At 40.9% G+C, this 23,475-nt stretch overlaps 1 protein-coding gene across 2 annotated transcripts in view; it reads left to right on the top strand.

Moving 5' to 3' along the window:
- Positions 1-23,475, top strand: part of usp13 (ubiquitin specific peptidase 13) — a 40,657-nt gene that overhangs the window by 5,837 nt on the left and 11,345 nt on the right. Inside the window, exons 4-17 of one of the 2 annotated variants that reach the window (XM_028586744.1) lie at positions 2,030-2,151; positions 3,019-3,161; positions 3,725-3,909; positions 4,928-5,025; positions 5,116-5,306; positions 5,908-5,979; positions 9,128-9,221; positions 11,258-11,383; positions 15,495-15,648; positions 16,185-16,359; positions 16,500-16,588; positions 17,373-17,495; positions 22,563-22,586; positions 22,963-23,106. In XM_028586744.1, coding sequence (XP_028442545.1) covers positions 2,030-2,151; positions 3,019-3,161; positions 3,725-3,909; positions 4,928-5,025; positions 5,116-5,306; positions 5,908-5,979; positions 9,128-9,221; positions 11,258-11,383; positions 15,495-15,648; positions 16,185-16,359; positions 16,500-16,588; positions 17,373-17,495; positions 22,563-22,586; positions 22,963-23,106 — 1,740 coding nt within the window. Of the gene's footprint in view, positions 1-2,029; positions 2,152-3,018; positions 3,162-3,724; positions 3,910-4,927; positions 5,026-5,115; positions 5,307-5,907; positions 5,980-9,127; positions 9,234-11,257; positions 11,384-15,494; positions 15,649-16,184; positions 16,360-16,499; positions 16,589-17,372; positions 17,496-22,562; positions 22,587-22,962; positions 23,107-23,475 lie in introns of both variants that reach the window. The other variant, XM_028586743.1, reaches the window with a different exon arrangement.

Genomic DNA, 23,475 nt, shown 5'->3' with positions numbered 1-23,475 from the left:
TGCCCTTTACCCAAAGCGTCAGATGTTTCCATGATCAGACTCCTCCTCCTTCTCCTCCGTTCTCCACCATTCTCCGTCTTCTGCACCTCCTGTACTCCAAATATAGCCCATATATTTGTATATGTGGTTGGTAACTGTTCTAAATCAAAGCCTGCTCTACTCCCCTCTTCCTCCTCAGTGTGGGGAGGGGGTGTTGGTTGTTGGCCTCTCAGCTGCCACCACCTGTCAACCTCCTTGACACACTTCCACAGCAGCTATGACACTGCTCGGAGAGGACCAGGTGTCTCTCACTCCCCCCCCCTTCCACTCACCCTCAATGTAATTGATGTTTCTGTATTATAATCGTCATACACTTTGTTATCCGTTGCCTTTTGATGATTGCTGTGCATGTTTAGTTCAACCCTCTAGCAACGTCTGACTCGGTCTCACTGATAGAAATTTTGTCAGACTCTCTTTAAGAGACAATTCTTGCTGCCATCCATTTTGGGTCTTTGATGTGACAACGGGCATGTATGTATCTGCCGTCATCTCCATACCAGTCCAGTGATCTCATTTGGCGGGTACCGTCAGACGTGAAGCCAGTGGGCAAAATAACAATGTCAGGGATAAACTATGATCCTGTTTCTCATGAGTCATTACACGACTTTAGGCTGGAGTGGAGAACGGAAAACTCTGTACGGAGAGTGATTTAAAGAGAACAGGCTCTCTCTAGATTTTGGTTCAAAAAGTTTGAAACAAAATGATTAGTTAGGTAATCAATAAGCTGATTGACAGAAAATGTCTTCATATAACCCAGGATGATGTCTTTACATGCCTTATTTTGTATGACAAACAGCCCCCCAAAAAACATTTAGCAGAAAACTAGCTGGCAAAAACAATTAATCAATTATTAAAATAAGTGGGGTTCATTTGCTCCATTGTAATTAAATGTCTTTAGGCTTTGGACTGTTAAGGCTCTGACACACCAACCCGACGGCCGACCTTCGGCAGAAAAGGCCAGCTGGACTGACTGCCTCCCTGAGTTGGTCAGAAAAGTGCCTCGGAACACACCGAAGCGACGCCGACTTGAGCGTACATTCTGCGCGTGCGCGAGACATAATACTTTTCCATAACAGCAGGCGGCGCTAATTTGTATTGTCGCCCAAAACATGAAAACCGGCAGCTGATTGGATGAACGCGTCACGTGGGTCTGGCTTCTCCCGGATTTTACAACCGAGCATAATGGCGGCTCGTTCAGAATACGAGCTCGTATTTTATGAAGACAGTTCACCGAAATGCGCTTCATTTCAGATCGACAAAGGTCAGTTTAAAAGATTTTCGTCAGATTTTGAGAGCCATTAGTCACGCTCATCCCGCTCGTCATTTCCGGGTTAGCACTCCACCAATCAGATTGGCCATTGAGTCCGACTGCCTGCCTTCCTATTCAACATGTCAAATCGGCCCAAATGACGACGACGGCACGGAACACACAGAACAGACTCGAGTCACTGACCTCGCCAGACTGTCCAACGGCCGATAATCGGGTTGGTGTGTCGGGGCCTTTAGTCGGAAAGCTTTAGTGTGATGGTCATATTTTCTGACGTGGTATAGACGATTAGTCGAGAAAATACCAAGCAGATTAATCAATAAGGAAAATAATAATAATGGTAGTGCAGCCCACATTTTAAGTAGTCTCATTATATAATCAATAATAATGAGGGTGCCATAGCTGCACAGACAAATGTCAGAGATTTAAGCCATCCTATGCCTAAGTAACTCTATAAATTGCTGTTGATAAGAGTGTGTTATAAATGTCTAAATGTAGCTCTACATGAATTGTTGTTGAGCAAAAGAGTCATCATCGTTGGAAGTCATCCTGTCATTGTTCAATGATTCATCTGTTTGTACTCACTGCATCATCAGACTATTATGTTATTGACTGAAGTAACAAAGGAAGGACATAAAAAAAGAACAGGCCTCACACTCGAAGGCAGAAAAGAAGAGAACATAAAATAACAAAGTATGTCAATGTTTACTTCCTCCCCTGTAGATTTAGAGCTAAACCGTGATTTTAACGGAGAGGACTATGAATATGAAGACGAGGTCAAGCTTGTCATTTTTCCAGACCACTTCGAGATCCCCTTACCAAATATTGAGGAGTTGCCTGCTCTGGTCAGTGAGTCGGTGCTGCACGTGCTCTGGTGTGTTTCCATGCATGTCGATGGGGAGGGTGCAATCAGTGGTTCCCCTGTCACTGAACAGACCGGTTGAAGAGCTGCAAAGCCAGAATTTGTTAAGGTTTAAGTAAGAGTTTCATGGTCACACATTTTAAACTTTGCAAGAATTCTCAAGAATATAATATATTCTGTGGAAGCTCGAGTTTCCCCTGTGCTTCACCTAACCTCTAGTAGCTGTTTAAAAGTTTTCATTTGGCTGGGTTTTGGTGGAAGCTTTTAGTGTAAAGGCTGTTTCATTGGCCAAGAAAAGAGTCTGGGGAACCACTGGACATACATACTGTACTTATATTTTGGCTTTGTGTTTAATTTCTTGCAAGGAGAAGACATTTTATTCCTGTTTTCCTTTTTGTTTTATTTTTTAGAGCAGTATGAGCGAATGAGGCTTGGTGTTGGCATGTCATGGGATTAAAATTTTTCAAATTATTTTATGCATGTATCATTTAATGAAACAATTGTGATGTTGAGCATAATTGTTTAACTACCCTTACCCTTCTCGTTTTGCATGGTTTGTTTCTGCACTACCGTAGCAAAAGAGTGCCGCTCTGTCTTACTATGTCTTTCATAGATCTTGCAAATCCACTATTTGTCCTTTCTATTTACTGTTATTGATTACTTACAGTAAGGTTATCTTAATTAGGTAAGGTAATTGTATATCTGACAAATGGACTGTTAAGGAGAGTGAGAGGTTCTTAATCCCTTAAGTTTTCTTTTTAAGAAGAAGGTTGATGTATTTTCAACGTGACATGAATCACACCCACTTCCAGGACTTCATTTTGTCTCTGCTGTTTCCTGTGACATTCAGGTGACCATCGCCTGTGACGCAGTGCTCAATGCACCATCAGCTTACAAGAAGCAGGAGCTTGAATCCTGGGAAGAGGAGATCCAGGTGTCCAGACATGCCAGGAGCCTCAGACAGCTGGATAATGGGGTCAGGATCCCACCCAGGTAGGAAAGGCACCAAGCCACACTGATACTCCACTGTATCATTTATACCTTGGGCCTTGCATTCCTGGGTAGATGATTGCATTTTGTGTAGCCATTCACATGACTGCATTACTCTGTCTCTTGCTGTTTGCCTTGTTTATCCAATCTGTTAACAGTCAAAGTGTAAATCTGATCACTTCTTCACCTGCTTGTGAGCAAAATGTAAATGGACTGTTTTTATATAGCACTTTTCTAGTCTTAACGACTACTCAAAGTGCTTTTACATAGTACAGGAACCATTCACACACATACACTGTACAAGGTGCCACCTGCTCATCAGATAAACATTCACTCACATTTACACTCCGATGCACAGCATCGGGGGCAACTCGGGGTTCAGTGTCTTGCCCAAGGACACTTTGACATGGGATCAGGGATCGAACCACCAACCTTCCAATTGGCAGGCGACCGCTCTACCAGTGAGCCACAGCCGCCCCACAGTGGTCATTCAGTGACTCTGCATGACTGCAGGATTGAAAAAAAACACACAACAGTAACAGGAGTCTCTGTTTCTTTACTATCAGTGGCTGGAAGTGTCAAAAGTGTGAGATGAGAGAAAACCTGTGGCTGAACCTGACAGATGGAGCAGTGCTCTGTGGGAAGTGGTTCTTTGATGGGAGCGGAGGCAACGGCCATGCTCTGGAGCACTACAAAGAGACCAAATACCCCCTGGCTGTCAAACTGGACACCATCACCCCTGACGGAGCAGGTCTGAGACACGTGACATCATTATCTAGACTGCAGAATCCGAGTTATTACATGGTGTTTGTCAGTTAGTCATTGTCCTTTTTAAATTGTTTGAGTTTTACTAATGCAAATAAACTTTTGGAAAAGTGTCACACCAGAAAACGCACAAACGGTAACTCGTATTGTATACCACTGTATTTAAATAGTATGACTTGAAAATTATATACACTGATTTACCAGGTTACGATGTACACCTGTACAATCTAAAACAGCCCTGCAGTAAAACCTTGTATCTGTTATGGTAGCTCATCATTTTCAGTTATGTTTATTGACACTTGAATCTGTAATTTAAAAATGAACATGTTAAAGCTGCATTGTGTAAGAATTTCTCCCATCTAGCAGTGAAATTGTATATGAAAACCAACTGAATATTACTTTCTAGCCCCTCCCATTCCAAGCGCGTTTAACTCCTACGGTGGCCAAACCCGAAATTAGCTCTCAGTATCTCCATTGTTTATACGCAACTGTTCTAGCCACTCCAATATTAACTTTGGTCTTGTTGCTTTGCCTGTCGCGCTGTCGTTTTTAATTCTCTTTTTTGCTTCCTTGCTGACTCCGTCACATGTCCTTGAGAATAGGTGTGATCCTCCATCTTCAACAGGCTTTCAAAGCTGCCGGCAGTCGTGAGTAATCTACCGGCTGGCATTCGTCACGGTGCCACTGAGTGTAAAAGCGCGAAAGGATGTCCCTCTTTGGCTAATGTATTTTAAAGATGGAGGCACAACATGGCTGCCGCCATTTGAGCGACCCGCTCCTATGTATTCTGAATGATTCTAAATGGCAGATTCTACGCTTTCGAGAATATTTTGTTTAGTTGGTGGAAGTAATTACACATGAATGAGCACATATTTGTGAAAGAACAAAGTTTTTTTTGCTAAGAATCAACTCAAAAAAATTACACAATGTAGGTTTAAGCTTTTTCTAGAGTCAGATTAAAAATTGGGCCTATCATAGTCATTTAATCGATGCTTTGGTTTCAGATGTCTACTCATTTGAGGAGGAGGAAGCTGTGTTGGACCCCCACATATCAGAACACTTGTCACACTTTGGAATAGACATGCTACAGATGCAGAAAAGAGTAAGTTGAGCTGTGAACCAACAAACCAAACCAACACCAAAACGTGAGGCTTCCACAGTGAAGGTTTTACACAGAGCTCTCTCCCTGCAGACAGAGAATGGTCACCACACAGACAATAACTCCCGGCTGCGGGTCAGTGAATGGGAGGTGATCCAGGAGTCGGGCATGAAGCTTAAAGCGGTGTTTGGTTCTGGTTACACAGGCATCAAAAACCTGGGGAACAGCTGCTACCTCGGCACAGTGCTACAGGTCCTCTTCAGCATCCCAGACTTTCAGAGGATGTGAGTACACTGTGATGAGACTTCACATATAATATGTTATTGTCTATATTATTTTGCATGTACTGTAGACTTATTTCCCCCCCATTATTTTTTATTTCTGTTTACATTATTCATATATATCACAGCAATTATATCAGAGCACAAAAAGGCCATGTTTAGGGAGTCTAAGTTACTTTGAGTGTAAACAGAATTTTGTTATCAAAAGGAACTATTTATTTTTGTTTCCCCTGTCTTTGTAGCAATGGCAGGTAGACAAAATGTACTGTAAATGCAGCACAGAGAAGGACTTAAATTAAATATTGCAAATATTAGGTTGATTTGTCAGGTACTAAAGAGATCTTGGAACCAGCATTTGTATATGAGTTTCTTAGCAACATGAGACACTTAACAAGAGGTTCAATAGGCCAAACTGGTAATTATGACTTATTTTGATGATGCAGAGTAATATTTCTATTTGAAACAACTTGGGGTATTTAAATTACTAATATGGCCACCAGTAGAAGGTGTTAGTGTCTTCTTTGTGCCACTTCTGTCTGTTTCCAATGGTCTTGTGTCTGTGTAACGTCCCGTGTGCTCCATCTCCATGTGTTGTGATCTTTAGGTATGTTGGTAATCTTCAGAGAATATTTGACTATTCACCCCTTGACCCCAGCCAGGACTTCGCCACACAAATGTAAGTGACTCCAGTGTTACATAATGCAGTGTTACAGTACACAAAACAAGTGAAGGTGTTTGCCAACTGCTGCTGTCTCTGTGGTTAAAAAAAGGCTGAGGTTTTGTTGTCCGCGACTAACTTCAAATTAGTTAACAAAATGCTTGAAATAACTAAATATTGCCTCTGCAGTTTTATGAGAGGGACAAGACTAAATCTTCATTAAGCTAATAAATAATAGATATTTTGTTGGGTGAAAGGCTTTTTTCCCATATGTGTTCAGCTAAATACTTGTCATGTAAGCCGGTGTGTTGCAAGAGGTCAGTAGGGTGCCGTGGTCATGATGAAAAGTAAATAGTCATAGCCAGGCAGCCGATAGATACCCGATATGTTAAACAACAAACGTTTCATATTCTGAGGCCCTTTGCCAGATAAACATGTTTATACCTGTCTCTGTTTGTATTTGATAGCCTGTCAGCAGGAATCAAGTTATTTAGAAAGAAAATCTGTCTCCTAGTGCGTTGGGCCCGTATTGATTTAATATGACCCTCTCTTAAAATCAATAAAGGCAGAGCGGTAATTAAATCTTCATGGAGAGGTATGCTTATTCGAATTGAATTAATATGGTACCCTGTATTCTGTACTTAAAGTGATGGTTCGGAGTAATTTCACCCTAGGGTCCTTTTGCACCATGACCTTGAGCCAAACAAGTCCCTAACATTGGGAGAGTTAGGGACTGTTCGGTATTTATGGAATGGACCACCGGAGGAAAATAGGGGAGGGTCATGTCTTTTTATTCTTTGTTGAGGGGAGGGTCATCCAAACATTTTAGTCCAGAGGGGGGGGTTTACCCAACTTTTGTATTCATAGAAACAACTAAATTTCAAAGTGGCTTGTTTGGTGCATATTTTTCCATGTTGCTCTTAGTCTCTACCCTTCTTCACTACCAGATGAGTCTGACCCATGAGTTTGCTGTGGGGCACAGGGTGCACTGCCCCCCTGGTGGCTGAAACGGGTAATTTCTTTGTTTAAAAAATTAGTGGAATAATAAAACATCTGGCATGACCAGATATTTTATAAATATCTTAGCTAAATAACACAAAACAACTAAATGGTGGTAGGTAATACATCTGATTTCAAATACTGCTTTAGTAAAAAAAATATTTCCTGGCTCACTATGGGAGCAGCAGGATACAAAAAACGAAAATGAATGTTGCTAGTCTGGACATCTTACCGTGCCAAGGTTGCAATAAAGGTTTAAATGCCACATTTAATGTCAGCTTACTAATTGATTTTAGGGTTTTGTGTAGATTTGGACTTACATTTATTCCACTTTGTTTAAATGGCGAAGTGGAGAAAGCCTAGTGACGAGTCCATAGCAACCAGTTTGTGTGTTGAATGTTTCCCAGAGTGCCTTGCTGAATGGTCTCAATGTTTTATTGTTTTATTTCATGTGAATACTAGTTTACTAGAGGAGTAACTTAGTATTTGAAGTAATGCAGTAATGCAGGAAGTGTGCATTTAGTTTCCATGCTTATTGTGTTTCCACAACAATGTTAGTGAGTAAATCTACTGAAATGGCCACCGCACCATAACAGAGGACTGGGATGCGTCAGATGAGAATGCAATGGTTTAGTCACGTATGTCATTGCTGTAAAAAAAACAAAGGTAATCTGTATATCTTTGATAAGCGCAAACTGGTGCAGAAGGTATCAATAAATTGTTGGGGGAGGGTCATGCCTTTTTTCCATATTGTTTTTGGAGGGTAGAAAAATTATTACTGGCGAGGGGAGGGTCATGTCTATTTTGACTAAAGGTCCCAAAACTCCTCCAGTGGCCCCTGAAATAAATAACGAACAGTCCCTTAGCGTTATTGGCTGAATAGCTTAGTGCAGGCGCTAATGGATCCATGTTTGTATCTCGTAAATGACCCCACAAATGATACCAAACTTCTACAGTAGTACAAATAGGTTATGCACTCATAAAACGATGGATTGGAAAGTTTGTAAGTACACCAGAAGTTTATTTATTTTTAAATAAGTGCTGTAGTATAACTAACAGGAGACTAGTTATAATTGAGGTAAGTTTGGAGACATTACCTTATTTAATCATTAAATTAATAAATATTTTTGTTTTTTCGGTGTTGTAATTCGTAGACGTTCCTAAGCATTCTTACTGCCCGGTAGCACTAGCAGTAGCAGCAGAGAGCAGAAGCTAACAGGCAAGTGTTATTTACATAAACTTCTGGTGTACTTTCCAATCCATCGTTTTATGAGTGCATAACCTATTTGTACTAGTGTAGATGTATCATTTCGGGCATTATTAGTGGGGTTATTTACGAGATACAAACGTGGATCCATTAGCGCCTGCACTAAGCTATTCAGCTGATAATGCTAACTCGTCCAATGTTAGACCCAGCTAAAAACAGCTTCTGGGGGTTGTTTGGCTCGAGATCATTGTGCAAAGGACCCTAGTCCTCCCTAGAAATTACTCCGAACCATCACTTTAATGTGCATAATAAATAACAAAGTACAGAAAGAGATTTGGAAATTTTTTTCTAAATACATATGAAAGGGGAAACTGCAAGACGTATACTTACCCCACTGCATTGATGTAAAACCAATGGTAAGCCTTCACTTTTACTAGGAAAAGACAGAGAATAGAAAAGTGATATATTGCCTAAAAGATTTGTTACCATGGCTGAATTTGAACTGGAGCCAGCTTTGTTAAGATGTATTTATTTTGATTAGGACAACGCAGATTAATCTACATCCAGTGTTAGCCAGTCGGCTAATTTTCAGTTGTAGTCCTAGTTGCATTCATGTCTTTATGGTGGGAAGAAACCGGACCCAAGCAAGCACGGGGAGAACATGCAAACTCCACGCAGAAAGGCCTGGGACTACCCGCGTTCGAACCCAGAACCTTCTTGCTGTGAGGCAGAAGTGCTAACCACTGAGCCACCATGAGACTCAGGTTAACATGTTAGCTGCCTGGTGAAACCGGTCCCAGGTGTGTGTTGTTTGAAGGTTTTGAAATGTTAGTCTCTGATGAATGAAGACACGTGTTCCCTCAGAGTGTTTCATCCAAGAAATCAGCCTAACTAAACTAAACTAAACTATAGAACTGACTGTATGTTATAATGTTAATGCATTTTGTTTTTGTCCGACAGGGCTAAACTGGGACATGGACTGCTCTCAGGCCAGTACTCCAAACCACCCATGAAATCTGAGGTCATTGAACAGGTGATGAAAGAAGAATACAAGGTATTAAACTGGGTATGTCCAGCTCCCACACTGGGTCCATAACAGACAGAAGCATGTTAATATTAAGTGGTAGCAAAGTGATTCTTTTTAAATGTTTAAACTGTTAAGGTTGTCAAGACAGAGTTTCAGCTTGTCAGTTTGATTTGATTTGTTTCCCCAATGTAAACCTGAAACAACTTTTTATAATGCAGTATATGTGTTAAACCTGAGCTTTTTTTGTAATTGTAACAGCTGGAAAAATGTTGATCGAAACAAAAGGAAGACATTTCTTGTGCTTAGACCTTTTTCCTTTAGTCCGAAAATAGCTGTTGTCTGCGGTCCCAAATGTGCAACCCAAATTGTTTATGAACACAGCTCTAGGCACACTTCTCATACCATGTTTTGCTTTTAATTTCCCACATTGCTGCTTAATTTAGTCACAGCTGTGGTATATAATTCTCTTGTGCTTCCTGCAATCTCTGAACAGTTTAATTGATTTATTTGGCTATATACTTCCTGTGTTTTGCTTTGCTAATTTAAATGCACATGATATGAAATCATTGCCTTTTGAACTACATAGTACACAGCTGCTGGGAAACTAGGAGAGGAAAGCCATTAAAGCATAATGAGGCCCAGCACTTTGTAAGACCCGGGCTTCTTGTAAGCTTTACCAGCCACAGTAATTGATAGGGCAGAGCTGTGATCCTGCACTTCCTTCACATGTGATGGTGGGGGCAGGTTTGAATACATATTGACAGCTGAAAAGGGGCTTGACTTGGATGGCTGTGGTCAGTCTGTACTTATTACCCATTGCAATTACATATTCTTATTAAAATGGCTTTTTAAGTCTTTTTACTGGCAAAAAATGTATGGGTATGGGTAACTGTCCAACAGAAAATGAATAAGCGTAACGGTTATCTCCCAAAAAAGTGTAACTTTTTCTTTAACATTGGCATACCATGTTACTACAAAAACTGCTTTTAATTCATGGGCTGCTAGTATCAAGACCGTTACAACTGGCATTAAGATTGCTTTAGTGCTGTGAGTATTTTGAGTTGTTGAGAGCATTGAGTGTTGCCTTTCAGGCCACGAGAGTGGAGGAGGACTAGTTGCTTGTGTTGCTTGGTGGCATTTGAAGGCTTATGGATACTTCCGACTTTGAACATTGAGTGTTTCACACCAGCAGACAGATAAGCCAGACACAAGTTTATTATTTAATCTATTCTATTTTCTGCTTAGCAGGCCCGTAAAGGTAAAGCCCATTTAATTGCGAGGCTGTGATGTCAATTGTTCATTGTTGATGCTGTACATTTTCTACATACTAAACCTTGAGTTACAGCCAATAGCACTCTCTGTGTTGTTGGATCACGCAGTCAAATTGGTATTATGGTATTTCAATATGATACTTTAGAGATTCAAAACTGTTTACAGGGTATAAAAGCAAGTTTCTTTACTGAAGATATAGTCTCACATAGCCAGACCTTCCTCCACAGCGCTGCGGAAGAGGTTCTGGCAAGTCCATATGGCATTCCGGGATATTCTGTTTATTGGCATTTCTTTAAACCAATCACAATAGTCTCAATAGCCCCTGACACAATGACTGTGCCTGTGCAAAATAGCCTCGAGAAGGAACTTATTTTGGTGGAACATGTGTACGTTCAAAAGTTGTTTTAGTCTTGCAACAGAAAAATCTGATTCGACAGATAGTCTAGCTAGCTGTCTGGATTTACCCTGCAGAGATCTGAGGAGCAGTTAACCATAGTCCTCATAAATCGACCAGAGTTTATATCCGCCCATACCTTAGTAATCCAGGAAGTGGAACGTTGTGGATATAGACTACTGAAATATTAAGGCATATATGTGACACAGTTCTTTATATTGGACTCACTGGTTATTCTCTGGTACAGAGCCTGGTACTGGCAGGCCACGCAATGTTGCTTTCAGTGTGCTGTAATATTCACCACCGGTCTGCTGTTGTGTATTATACTTCCCTCTGAGACTGGTGAGTGGTTATGCACAGTCAGTGTGTGTGTGATGCCCAAATGTTGTCATTCCAGCACCAGCAGAAAGGCGTCTCTCCCCGGATGTTGAAGGCCCTGGTCAGCAGGGGACACCCAGAGTTCTCTTCTAACAGACAACAAGATGCCCACGAGTTCTTTCTGCACATCCTAAATGTGGTGGAGGTGAGTGAAGCTAAACCTCTGTGCACGTCAAAATATTCAAAATGTGGAGATTAGTATGTTTGTGACATCATGAGACTAACTTTCATACCTAAATAGCACCTGTTGAGTTATTAGATGCTGTTTAGTTGATAAAACAATACAATATAAATTATCAATCAATTCTGTAAACACAAACCACACAAGTATTTTTCAAGCTGTTTATTAAAAGATTTTTTTATTCTTAGTTTTTTGTAGTTGATAAATTGATGTCAATTGTTCACTGCAGTATTTGGATGTTAATGGTCCTCAGAGGATGTCTCCTTATGATTTTGGTGACCTTCTGACCCTTCATGCCTTTCCAATTCAATTACATTTTTTTCAATTCAATTTTATAATTTAACAGATATAGTAGGTCTAGCAACAGTGGTGAGGAAAAACTCCCTCTCAGGAAGAAACCTAGGACAGACCCAGGCTCTTGGTAGGCGGTGTCTGATGCTCCTGGTTGGGGGTGTGATTAACCGTGGCAATAATAGTCACAATAAAGATAATGGATCAGTGACTAGAAATAGTAGTTGTAGTAGTTCATGGCATAGCAGGGCACTGCAGGATGTCACAGGATGTAGCAGGGTATAGCAGGGCGTCACAGGACGTAGCAGAGCACTGCAGGGCGTAGCAGGGTGTAGTAGGAGGCAGCAGTACGTAGCAGAGCACTGCAGGGCGTAGCAGGGTGTAGTAGGACACAGCAGGACGTAGCAGGGCACTGCAGAGCATAGCAGTTGTAACAGGGAATAGCAGGGCGCGCAGCAGGACCACAGCGACAGGCTGCAACCATGATTTAGGGGCCACCCTACTCCAAGGAAACATGCTCCCCAGAGCTAGGTTAGTAACAAGCATTCCACCAGCTCAAAACTTCCCGTGACAAGGTATCTTAAAATAATAGTATAATAAGGACTCTTACTGTATAGTTTGTCCAAATTATCTTAACACAAGGTACACTTGCTAGCTTTTTTGTGGAGCTTTTAACCCCATTTTATGGTCTTCATCAGCAGATGGAGTTTGCTCAGTTGTTGTGGCGATGACTCAGTTGCCATCTGTTTTTATTTTAATGTATACACTTGCTGTAGTTTATTCTTAAAATGTGATTATAACTTTGAAGGGAACATTTACTGTGACTCATGTTATGGATATCAGCATAATTGTAATTAGATAGATATGTCAAGCTTTGGAATTTGGAATTAGATTTCTTCTTGGTCTATAATTCCTGTTAACCCTACAAAGTGTAACAAAACTGACTGCCCCATTAAACTTGAATTTTCTCCACTGTGAAATCATAACATGTTTACAAAATGGCTGGGTTACAGTACATCTGACCCCTGACACACATGGCCAGACAGTTGATTGAGAGGAGAGGGTCTGTTTTTGAGTAAACACCGCACACTGTCTCTTCGGTTGGTACGTATACATAGGGTTCTTTGACGTGTCTTTCTCGACCTGGATATATTTAGCTCAGTGCTATCTGGTACACAGGGAGGACAGATAATGCTTCCTATTCTGCCTCAGCCATGATACATGCTCTGACTTGGACCCCGACACTTCCTCCACGTCATGTTGTGAAGATCAGGAGCATACCACCCATTTGCCCCATTATTTGCACAAAGCTTCTAGTTCTTGGTTTAAAACTTGGTTTGTTCAAAAAAGGCTGTTACTTCCTCCCTCCCCCCGCTTTAGTCTACTTGCTTGCCTCTACAGCTGTCTGTAAACTCAACACAGATTTAGTTATCCAGACATAAATAACATGACTACAGCCACCATCATCAGCAACATTTTCCTCTGTCTATGTCAGCTTGCATTCTTGGCCTGAGTAAAATTATAAGGAGTATTTCTGTAGCCTCTTAGAATAGAAGGACTGGGTTGCAGAAAGTCTGCAATGCAACCTGGTGTGTTAAGTCGTGATGCCATCTTTTATCACGGCCTTCAAATAAACACAGTGTAAACTCCAATGACCCCTGCAGTTCATAAGCAGTGAGGACACACAGAGCTGCTCAGTAATCAGAATTAATGTGCCCGTGATTTTAAAAAGGTGCAACACGTACGGTTAGTTGAGGCGGTTCCTATATTAAAGAGTTGCATCTACATTATAAATGACTGTATTAAGAGATGTGGGTCAAACACTAGTTGTGTTGATGTCATGCCAGGAGACTGTAATAGACCACAGCAAAGAATAGATTTATCACAGAAGCTTTCCATATTCATGGTACATGTGAAGCTTCCGCAGAGCTGTTAAGCAGACATACAGTATTTTAAAGCGCCCATATTATGCTCATTTTCAGGTTCATAATTGTATTTTAAGGTTGTACCAGAATAGGTTTACCTGGTTTAATTTTCAAAAAACACCATATTTTTGTTGTACTGCACAGCTCTCTCTTACTGCTGCAGATCCTCTTTTCACCTGGTCTCTGTTTTAGCTACAGAGTGAGACCTCTTTTCTTCTTCTTCTTCTTCTTCTGTACTATCCAGTGTTGGGAGTAACGGCGTTTAAGTATAATGGCGTTACTAACGGCGTTATTTTTTCAGTAACGGAGTAATCTAATTAATTACTTTTCCCATCGTTGCAACACCGTTATCGTTACTGAGAATGTAAAGTGCCGCTTTACTACAATTTGGTTGAAGGAAGCGCGAGGTGCAAATGCGATGATGATTGCTGGGTGGGCGGATGCCCTGCTCACGCTGTCTCACTGCACGCTCTGACTACCACTAAACACAAGACCGCAACAATGACGACGAGCCAGGGAAATTCAAAGGTAGCGTTCTCGAACTGGAAGTACCGGCACTACTTCTCCCTCATTGAAATTAAAGACAAGAATGTTTATGTAACCTGCACGCTAAATGAAGCCCCTCACATCAACACATGCTAAAGCGACATTTGTTCTTGCTGCTAACCATAACCCCAAGCAACGCAGCTAGCAGGAGCTCCAGCGAAGGAGACGGAGCCGCTCTGTTAAAACAAACAGCGCTCGATTTTTCGGGTCGGCAACAGGTGACCAAGGCCGAGCTGAACACAATGATTGCAAGGTATGTTGTTGAAAACATGCTACCCCTGTCCACTGTGGAGTCTGAGTCATTCAGAGCTATCCTAAATACCAAATGTTCTAAAATACTGTATATAGTGTTTTTATTCTTCAATCAGTAAACATATTTGAAGATGTTATAGAACGTAATAGCGTGATAGAACATAAAAAATAACGTCACATGCGGTTTCTCCAACTCGGTCATTTACAAGGCAGGATTAGCTGGGAGACTTCTTCTAAACGAGGGCACACATGTAAGTAGTTATTTTGTAGATTATAGTGAACTTTTGTGTGTTGTAGCAGTGCTTTGCTATTGAGAACGAGGTAGCATGCTAGCGTTAGCATTAGCGTTAGCATGCTAATGCTACGAGCTAACAGTTGTGGTTAGCCAGCTCGTTTCGGCTTGTGACATCACAAGCCATGCCGATTTTGAACAGTTCACCCGGAGACTGAAGGCAGGACACATTCAGAAACCGTATCTCACTCAAAACAGCATGGATGTTTTTTTTTCTAAGTTTGTATGTGTGTGTAAGCACCAGAGTCACAAAAGAACACCCCAAATCCCAGAAGAAGTGTTTTTTTTCATAATATGGGCACTTTAAATAAAAATCCTTGTTTTTGTCTTGGAACTGCTAAAATACAAACAAATATTTTTTTTCTCTAAAACGTATTTGTAGACTACAAGAAACTAAAACCCTCCAGGCTAATGAAGTTTATATGAGATTATCGGTGCATTAGCGCAACAAACCAAACAATGTGAGGGACAGATGGGACAGCTTCACTGCCATTGGGATTTCATTTGGCTAATATAAGTCAAGTCAAGAATTAAATGATGAAAAAAATCTTGAGTGAAAAATGAAATGTGCAAAGAAAACACTGTATCGACTGCAGTCTGGGAGGAACCTCCATTTTATCAGTGTTGGACCACATCACTGGTCTTTATTCAATACTTTAAAAAAGTCTATATGTCTGTTATCAAACTGAAACGTGCCTAATCTCATTGCCTGAATTTGTGGTTGATATTAAAACTCACCCTCTCATCCTCCCTATACGTTGTCCAACAGAGGAACAGTGCAGGCTCGGAGAATCCAAGCGATGTCTTCCGCTTCCTGGTGGAGGAGCGAGTTCAGTGCTGCCAGACACGTCGGGTTCGTTACACTCAGCGGGTGGACTACTGCATCCAGCTGCCAGCTCCCATTGAGGCGGCCACTAATCGAGGTAAAGGAGCCCACACACACACACACACACACACACACACACACACACACACACACACACACACACACACACACACACACACACACACACACACACACACACACACACACACACACACACACAGAATGTTCTGCTGCAGCAGTAAGCCACAGCTGCCTCTGGTTGGTACAGCTGGCATGACACTGGCCTCAAGTGTTACCAGCCGCTGGGAGAATCAGCAGGTCCTTCTCTGAAAGGGCACAGAATCTCCAGGCGGGCCAGACTGGGAGCTGTGTAGTTTAAAGTGAGGGAGGACTCATTTGTCCCTAAAGGTGACTGCTTATGATCGTGTATAATTACTATAAACAAATGTGAACCTGGTAAAGATGATAAGGCTGTCAGTCTTGTCAGCAGGCCAGTGATATTAAAATGCAAATTGTATCACCCTTGATTTTACTTAAATTAGAATTTTTTAAATAATAAATATTATTGTTTTGCTGATGTTAACACTTATTTGCACAGCTCAAAGTGTTTGTCTTTTGTTGTCATTCTACCAGAGGAGCTGCTGGCATACGAGGCTAAGCGGAGGGATGCTGAGGAGAACATGCAGGCTCCTCCTGAGCCGGTTAGAGCACGGATCCCCTTCACCGCCTGCCTGCAGGCCTTCACCGAGCCCGAGAACGTCCCTGACTTCTGGAGCTCAGCGCTGCAGGCAAAGTCAGCCGGAATCAAGTAAGCATAGGGCCACCTGTTCTTGGACAAGGAATGACTACTTTACACCTCAGGGCTTTTTTACCACCTCACGTCTTTAAATTATTTTGTATTGTGAAATTCTGTGTTCTCTTTTCAAAATTGTTATTTTTTCTCTGCAGAACTTCCCGTTTTGCCTCCTTCCCAGAGTATCTGGTTTTGCAGATCAAAAAATTCACATTTGGGGTTGACTGGGTGCCGAAGAAACTAGGTAACTATCTGTCACCCTTCACCCTGGGATTTAAACTTACACTGCTCTACACCATAGACTGTTTAGGTCTACACCAATGTTGTGACTCGATTATAAGTATTTGTAGTGCTGTAAATGTCCAGCAGAGGGCACAATCAAACAGCAATTCGCAAAGCACATACAGTAGTAGGTGAAACTCTTTTATACAGTCTATGGTGAAACTACATTTTTGTAAACTCATGAATGGCTTCATCTGCAATTTTGGAAATATAGACATAAACTACCCCATCTTTCACTCTGTCCATATCTGTAAAGGGCTGCTCGAGTTTTACATTTATCTGAACACCAGAATTCACTGAATTATTGCAGCATTTTAAATTGCAGAAACTGTGAACCCTCATTTCCATGCCAACCAAATCAAGGGTTTAACTCTGTGCAGTTTTTACTAATTAGATATGAACACATAATAGATAAATTGTGTCAACTGCTATTTATAAATCATGATCTTCTCCTCATGATTTGGGAGTTTTACGTGGCCCACTCTCACTCTTGTGTTTTATGGTGGAGTGCCACTTACACAAACAGCCAGCAGAGACTCCTTACATATTATGTGATCAAGGTTGTTTTACATTTGTTTTCACTCCTCCGCGGAACTGAGAGGTGTTCAAATATAAGTTAATGGCACCACCTAAACTTGATGAAAAATAACATTCAAGGATTTGATGAAAAATGTCAACATTTAAAAGAAAAAAACAAACCCATTGATAAATGAACAATTTATGAATGTGTGTCTTGAAATGGACAGACTTGGCCATAGATGTTCCAGACTTTCTAGATCTGAGCCGGCTGCGGGCCACTGGGCTGCAGGCGAGTGAAGAGGAGCTGCCTGACCTTATGCCTCCCATCGTGCTACCTGAAGACACCAGAGGTACGGAACAAGTCCATTTTATGCATGTGTCTGTGTGTGTGTGTCTGTGTGTGTGCATACATACAGATACAGCTGTATGCATTGACAGATATGGCAATACAGTTGGAACAAGGCACAGCACTGTGATTACAACTAGGATAATGTAAAGGACATGTTATGCCCCTTTAATCTGACATTTTGTTCTATATTCATTTCTGCTGAATATTTGCAAATAAACATTGATGCCAGCATTTGGTGGTGCTTCAGATATATTCGGCTGTTTTCACATCCGACAGTGCTCTATTTTTCTAACCCAGAATTCACTGAGAAGGATCCCCTGGTCACAAGCTGCCATTACTCACCTACAGTGTCCTACAGGCATATATTTGCATTTATGCAACTACTTGGGAAAACAAAAACGCAAAACAGCGCTTTTAACTACTGGGGGGCATTTTTGGCCTTTTATGTTCAATTTCACAGTCATTTTATTAATTTTAAAGAGCATTGTTTTCTCCAAGCTTTTTTCTTTTTTACCCAGCTATCCCAAACATATTGTGTCCATTCTAATTGTATACATGAGTGTACAGAATATTAAAAACACATATATATCAGATTGTTCCCAATAAAGTGGAATACATTGTTGCTTTGAGAACTAACTCAGATTTAGTTGTTCCAAAAGCTACTACCAAACATCCTTTTCAGGAGGTGTCTGGTATTTTTGTGACAGAGACAAATGATCCGTGAAATTGTCTCTAATATGATGTTCTGCTCAAAGCCGCCCAAGTTTTCTCTTTAGGGCATATTGAATGGTATCCTATGGGAAAGGCATGCTCAATCAATTACTGCAAAGATGTTGTGTTCACAGTGTGGCTAAGCCTAATAGGTTATAATGATTTTTTAAGATCCCCTTATAATGCACTTCCCTGGGCTGTGGGAATAACCTACCAGAAAGCCAGCGAGTGTGCTTTAGAGCACAAACACTTTAGTTTGTACTCTTTGTGAAACTTTGTTGCATCAGACTATTTACTTAGTGATGTTACATACAGTGTACTTAAGCCTTTATGTCTGCCTCTCTTCCTGGAAGGCCAAAACTCCAACATCCCTTCTTTTTGCTTGTTTTTCTCCTCTGTGATTGTAATTCTCATTCCTCCATGCCTCCTTCCTCCATTGTTTGTTCAGCTATATCAAGTTCACCTACATCAAGTTATGAGTGTTCTCCTTAATATTTTAGCAGGCGTGAAGCACAAAGTGTTTTGTGCCATCTCAAGCTCCAAACACAAAATGGGTGTCCAGTCTGCAAAGACACTAACCTCTGCAAACAGCCTTTTGCTGTGCTTCACACATTGACACTCAGGATGTTTTTTTTTTCATGAGAGTGTAGTATCTAAAGGCTTATAACTTTGACTTAAGTGTCTGTTATAAAGGTTTCAGATGGACATTGCTCCATTTTGCTGAGTCATCATGACAGAGGGCTAACATACCAGAGGGGCTCCCCTAAAGGGGGGTGACTCTGTTGGGCCTATTCCATGTGGAGGTTACCGATTGCTTGCTCCTTGCTCCTACTATATACTCACTTCTCATGTTACACAAAGCATAGGATATATGCTATGTCTCAACAGCAGAACTTCAAAGCGGCAATTTTTGATATTGGTTTTGTCTGGTCTCCAGACTCTGCAGGGTCTGTAAATTGATGCTGAAATCACACCACAAGAGCTTTACAGAATCGTTTAGCCGGCTGCTCTTTAGGACGGAAAACTCTTCTCGCACATTAAAGCGTCCTTTCTTTGAGCTGAAACTACCTTGCTTAGGCAGCAGTGCGTATCTATGTCTGACAGCAGCAAGCTATGCAGCTATCTTAGACAGCCACAGTGAAATCGATACATGAAAATATGTGTTTTTTGGATGTAGTAAGTTTGAGAGTTATTGGAATCTCCATTTTGTTTCCTGTTGACTTCCTCTTTCTGTAGACAGAGAGGTTAAAACAAGTTTGTGTGTAAACCATGCCATTGAAACTGTGAAATGAAGAGGTCGGAGGAAGGGATGTGCTGTTTTCAATGCATTCTCTGATTTGTTTATATGATGGGTTTTGTCTGTTGCAAATGAACCACTGGTCCATTAGTCCCCAGCTGGGATCAGCAGTGATTAATCATTGGTCAACCTTCTGTCTCCAGAAAGCTTCAGTGCTTCTCATTGATTACACAGAAGCACCGCACAAATGTGTTTTCCTGCATGCTGCTTGAACCACATTATTTCTCATTGGTCTGTGTATCATCCATTCACTCAATTATTCCAGGCCATTAAGAAAATGGAAGAGCAAAAAAATAAGTATCATGGCGGTTTGTGATTCCATTTTTCCGTTATCCTATACCACAAAACAAACAATTAAAAACTGCTCAAACGTTATAGATATTGATTTCTGGTTTTGATTTCATTGTTAATCTGATTGTCTCCTTCAAGATTAAACCGGAAAACCCAGTAATTTTTCTATTTAATATACTCACTGGATATTTAAAATGAACCATGGTCTGTTTTATAATTGTATATACGTATATTTAGTGAAAATATCAAAGTGAAGGAGCAAGCACATGAGAAATTGGGTGAGCACGACAATGAAACTAAAACTGCAACTGACTTTGTAAAACTCTCAGGTAAAGTATTGGTGACAAAAAGATGAAAACAAAAAGAGAAAAAGAAGAATTGGGAAAGAGACGGCGTGTATTGTATTGTTTTGATACAAGCAGGAATTGCTCAAGTTGTGATTGTATTGCTTGTGAACAGCTGGGGCCGACCAATCTCCTCAGTGCAGGTGGTGGCCGGGCCCCTCCAAAAGTCTCTCCTGACATCTTAGCTTGAGCCCATCTTGAATAGGCCCTGTCTGTAAAGGGACATCCCTAATAAGATTGAAAAACAGCAGCCCCTGTGCCCACAAGTGACAATTAGGAGACAATGGTAAATGTTAAAACATAATGTAACAACAGCATACATATAAAACAGTCAGCATACTGATTCAGCTGTGCCCATTTTACAGAAATATCTCAAGTTTAACAATATAGGCAAATCTGTAAATGGGTTCCCCAGGGCTCCATTCAGGGGCCACTTTTATTCACTATTTATATAAACTGTCTGGGGGAAAATGTCCAACATGCATTTTTCCATTTTGATGCAGATGACACTGTTATTTATTGTTGTGCAGCTACCATTAAGAAGGCGTATGAATGCTTGCAAACTGCTTTCAACAGAGTGCAATCACAGCTTTATCACTTAAAGCTTGTGCTTAATGCTGAGAAGACCAAAGTAATGGTCTTTTCAAACTCAAGAAAAAAAAGAGTTAGGCCTAGACCTGAATATTGTTACTGATCAGGGTAAAACAATTGAGGTAGTTTCATCTTATAAATATTTAGGATTTGTAATTGATGATCACCTTTCTTTTAAGCTTCATATACAGAACCTAGTAAAAAAGTTGAAATTGAAGCTAGGTTTTTTTCTTTAGGAACAAATCTTGTTTTACTTTTTCTGCCAAAAAAAGGCTAGTTGATGCCACGTTTCTCTCTATTATTGATTATGGTGATCTGTTGTACATGAATGCCCCATCAAAGTGTCTTCAGATGTTGGATGCTGTGTATCATGGAGCTTTAAGGTTCATTTCAAATTACAGACCCCTCACTCATCACTGTATACTTTACTCCACAGTAAATTTGCCCTCTCTGTCAAATCGCCGGCTTACTCACCTTTATATGTTCATATACAAAGGCATTTTAGGCAGGCTACCATGTTACATATCTGAATTTCTTTCTTTTACACAGAGTACTTATGGTTTATGGTCCCAGAACACTATTTAATTGAATGTACCTCAAGCCCGGACAGAGTTGTTTAAAAAGGCTTTCATTTTTGCTGCTCCTTCTACTTGGAATGACCTACAGAAAACACTCAAACTACAGTGTCTAATTTCCTTAAACGATTTTAAAGGTTATGTTTAAACCATAAAACATGAGTCCATCCACACGTGCAAATGTTTTAACTAATGGTACTTTTATTTAATTAAAATGCACTTGAGATGTCTTTGCCTCTTTTGTGATTGTAATTTCTTTTTTTTTTTATATGTAACAAACTTGTTCTGCTATCTTGGCCAGGTCTCTCTTGAAAAAGAGATTTTATATCTCAATGAGACTAACCTGGTTAAATAAAAAAAAATTAATAATTGTTAGCCATTATAGGCTGCTCCTAGCCTAGAAATCTAGATGCACCCTAGTTGGGTCTAGGCACTCTCTGTTGACTTGCAAGCTGGAAAAACCAAACTCTGGTCAGGCCAATCACATGTGTATAGAGTCGGTGGGCGAGCTTATGGCTGCTGCTGCTGCTGGGAACAGCGGTCTCCTGGAAGACTTGGAGTTAAGCTTTTCTTTGAGAAAAGAACAAAGAATGGCACTGAAATCATTCTTAAAAAAGGAAGATGAGTTTTGCTGACCGGATACTGCAAAAGTTTAATCTATCAACTAGCTTCACTACCTTCTTCGTTGCTCTGATTGGTTGTAGCGCTATCCTATTACGTGCAGAGGGAATTTAAAAGACAACAGTTTATCCCGCCCCCTCGGATTGAGCTCCGTCAATGGTGAGTTCCCAGACCCAAAATCTTGATGTGGGTCTGGCTTGTCAGGCTAGACTGCTCCTGCTCATACCAGACAAAATAGGGCTGTAGCAGCAAACTCCCGAGTGTATTGAGTCAGACTTGGGCATTAATTGGGCCCCAGCAGCTAATTATTTGCCCTGGGACCCTTTGCAGGATAATCCAACCATGTTGTTACCAACCAAGATTTTAAAAGATTCTCTGTAGGTTGTTGTTGTTTTTTTTTGTTTCCTGTATATTAGTTATCATTCATATACATGAAAGTACACAAAACCACATACAAACAAAGGAAAAATGTGTGTGTGTGTGTGTGTGTGTGTGTGTGTGTGTGTGTGTGTGTGTGTGTGTGTGTGTGTGTGTGTGTGTGTGTGTGTGTGTGTGTGTGTGTGTGTGTGTGTGTGTGTGTGTGTGTGTGTGTGTGTGTGTGTGTGTGTGATCTCATTGTGTTTCTTCTCTTCTTTCAGATAACTCCATGGGCTCCATGGACTGTGAGTATTTAGTTTCTCTTTTACAGATCTCAGTACTATGTCTTAATTTAATGTTTATATAAGTTAAAGCCATGCAAAATGTATTTTGGGCACCAAGCAATAGTGATGAATGCAACTTCTGACCATGCATACTTGAGCAGGTGCTGCAGCTGCTCTCTACTTCCAAACTTTCAGACTCATTTCTCTCCTTGATAAATCATCCCTCAATAAAGATACGTCCCCAGGGCTGATTCTCCTCCGGTCTCTTTGTTTAATGAGGCCCAAAGAGAGTGCCCCCGCAGATCTGTTTGGTTGTTTAAGCTGGAAAGTTACCTGCAGTGTTGAATCAGCAACTGCTATGTTTTTAGTTATTGATGTTGGTTTGTCGTGTCCTCAGCTCCAGAAATAGACGAGGCAGCAGTAATGCAGCTGGCGGAGATGGGCTTTCCGCTGGAGGCCTGTAGGAAGGCCGTCTACTACACAGGCAACATGGGCCCAGAGATGGCCTTCAACTGGATCATAGCACACATGGAGGAGCCTGGTAAGGGAACATCACTGCATTCAAATGGAACATCAATATGGAGAGATCAAGACACACATGTTTATACTTTTTACTGTTGGGATGAAAGTACAACAGAAAGAAACAGCAAAAAGTGCGCAATTTCTTCATAATTTAAAGATAAATTACAATGTGACGTGTTTACAGATAATAATACAGATGGTAACTTCAGTGTCTGTTTCAATGGACAGAGTTTAGAGCCAACTGTGAGCAATATTCTGACTGTAATGGTGTTTGGTGTTTTTTGCCCCCAAAGTCGCCTTCCAGGCATAGTGACAATGGTTAAGGTTAGGGTTAGCTGCCTGGAAGGCGACGTTGGAGGCAAAAAAAACACAGTTGAGCGACTGTAAC

This window comes from Perca flavescens, chromosome 9 (genome assembly GCF_004354835.1).
Source record: "Perca flavescens isolate YP-PL-M2 chromosome 9, PFLA_1.0, whole genome shotgun sequence".
Lineage (NCBI taxonomy): Eukaryota > Metazoa > Chordata > Actinopteri > Perciformes > Percidae > Perca > Perca flavescens.
The sequence above is the reverse complement of the archived record's forward strand: the minus strand, read 5'-3'. Positions and strand labels throughout refer to the sequence as shown.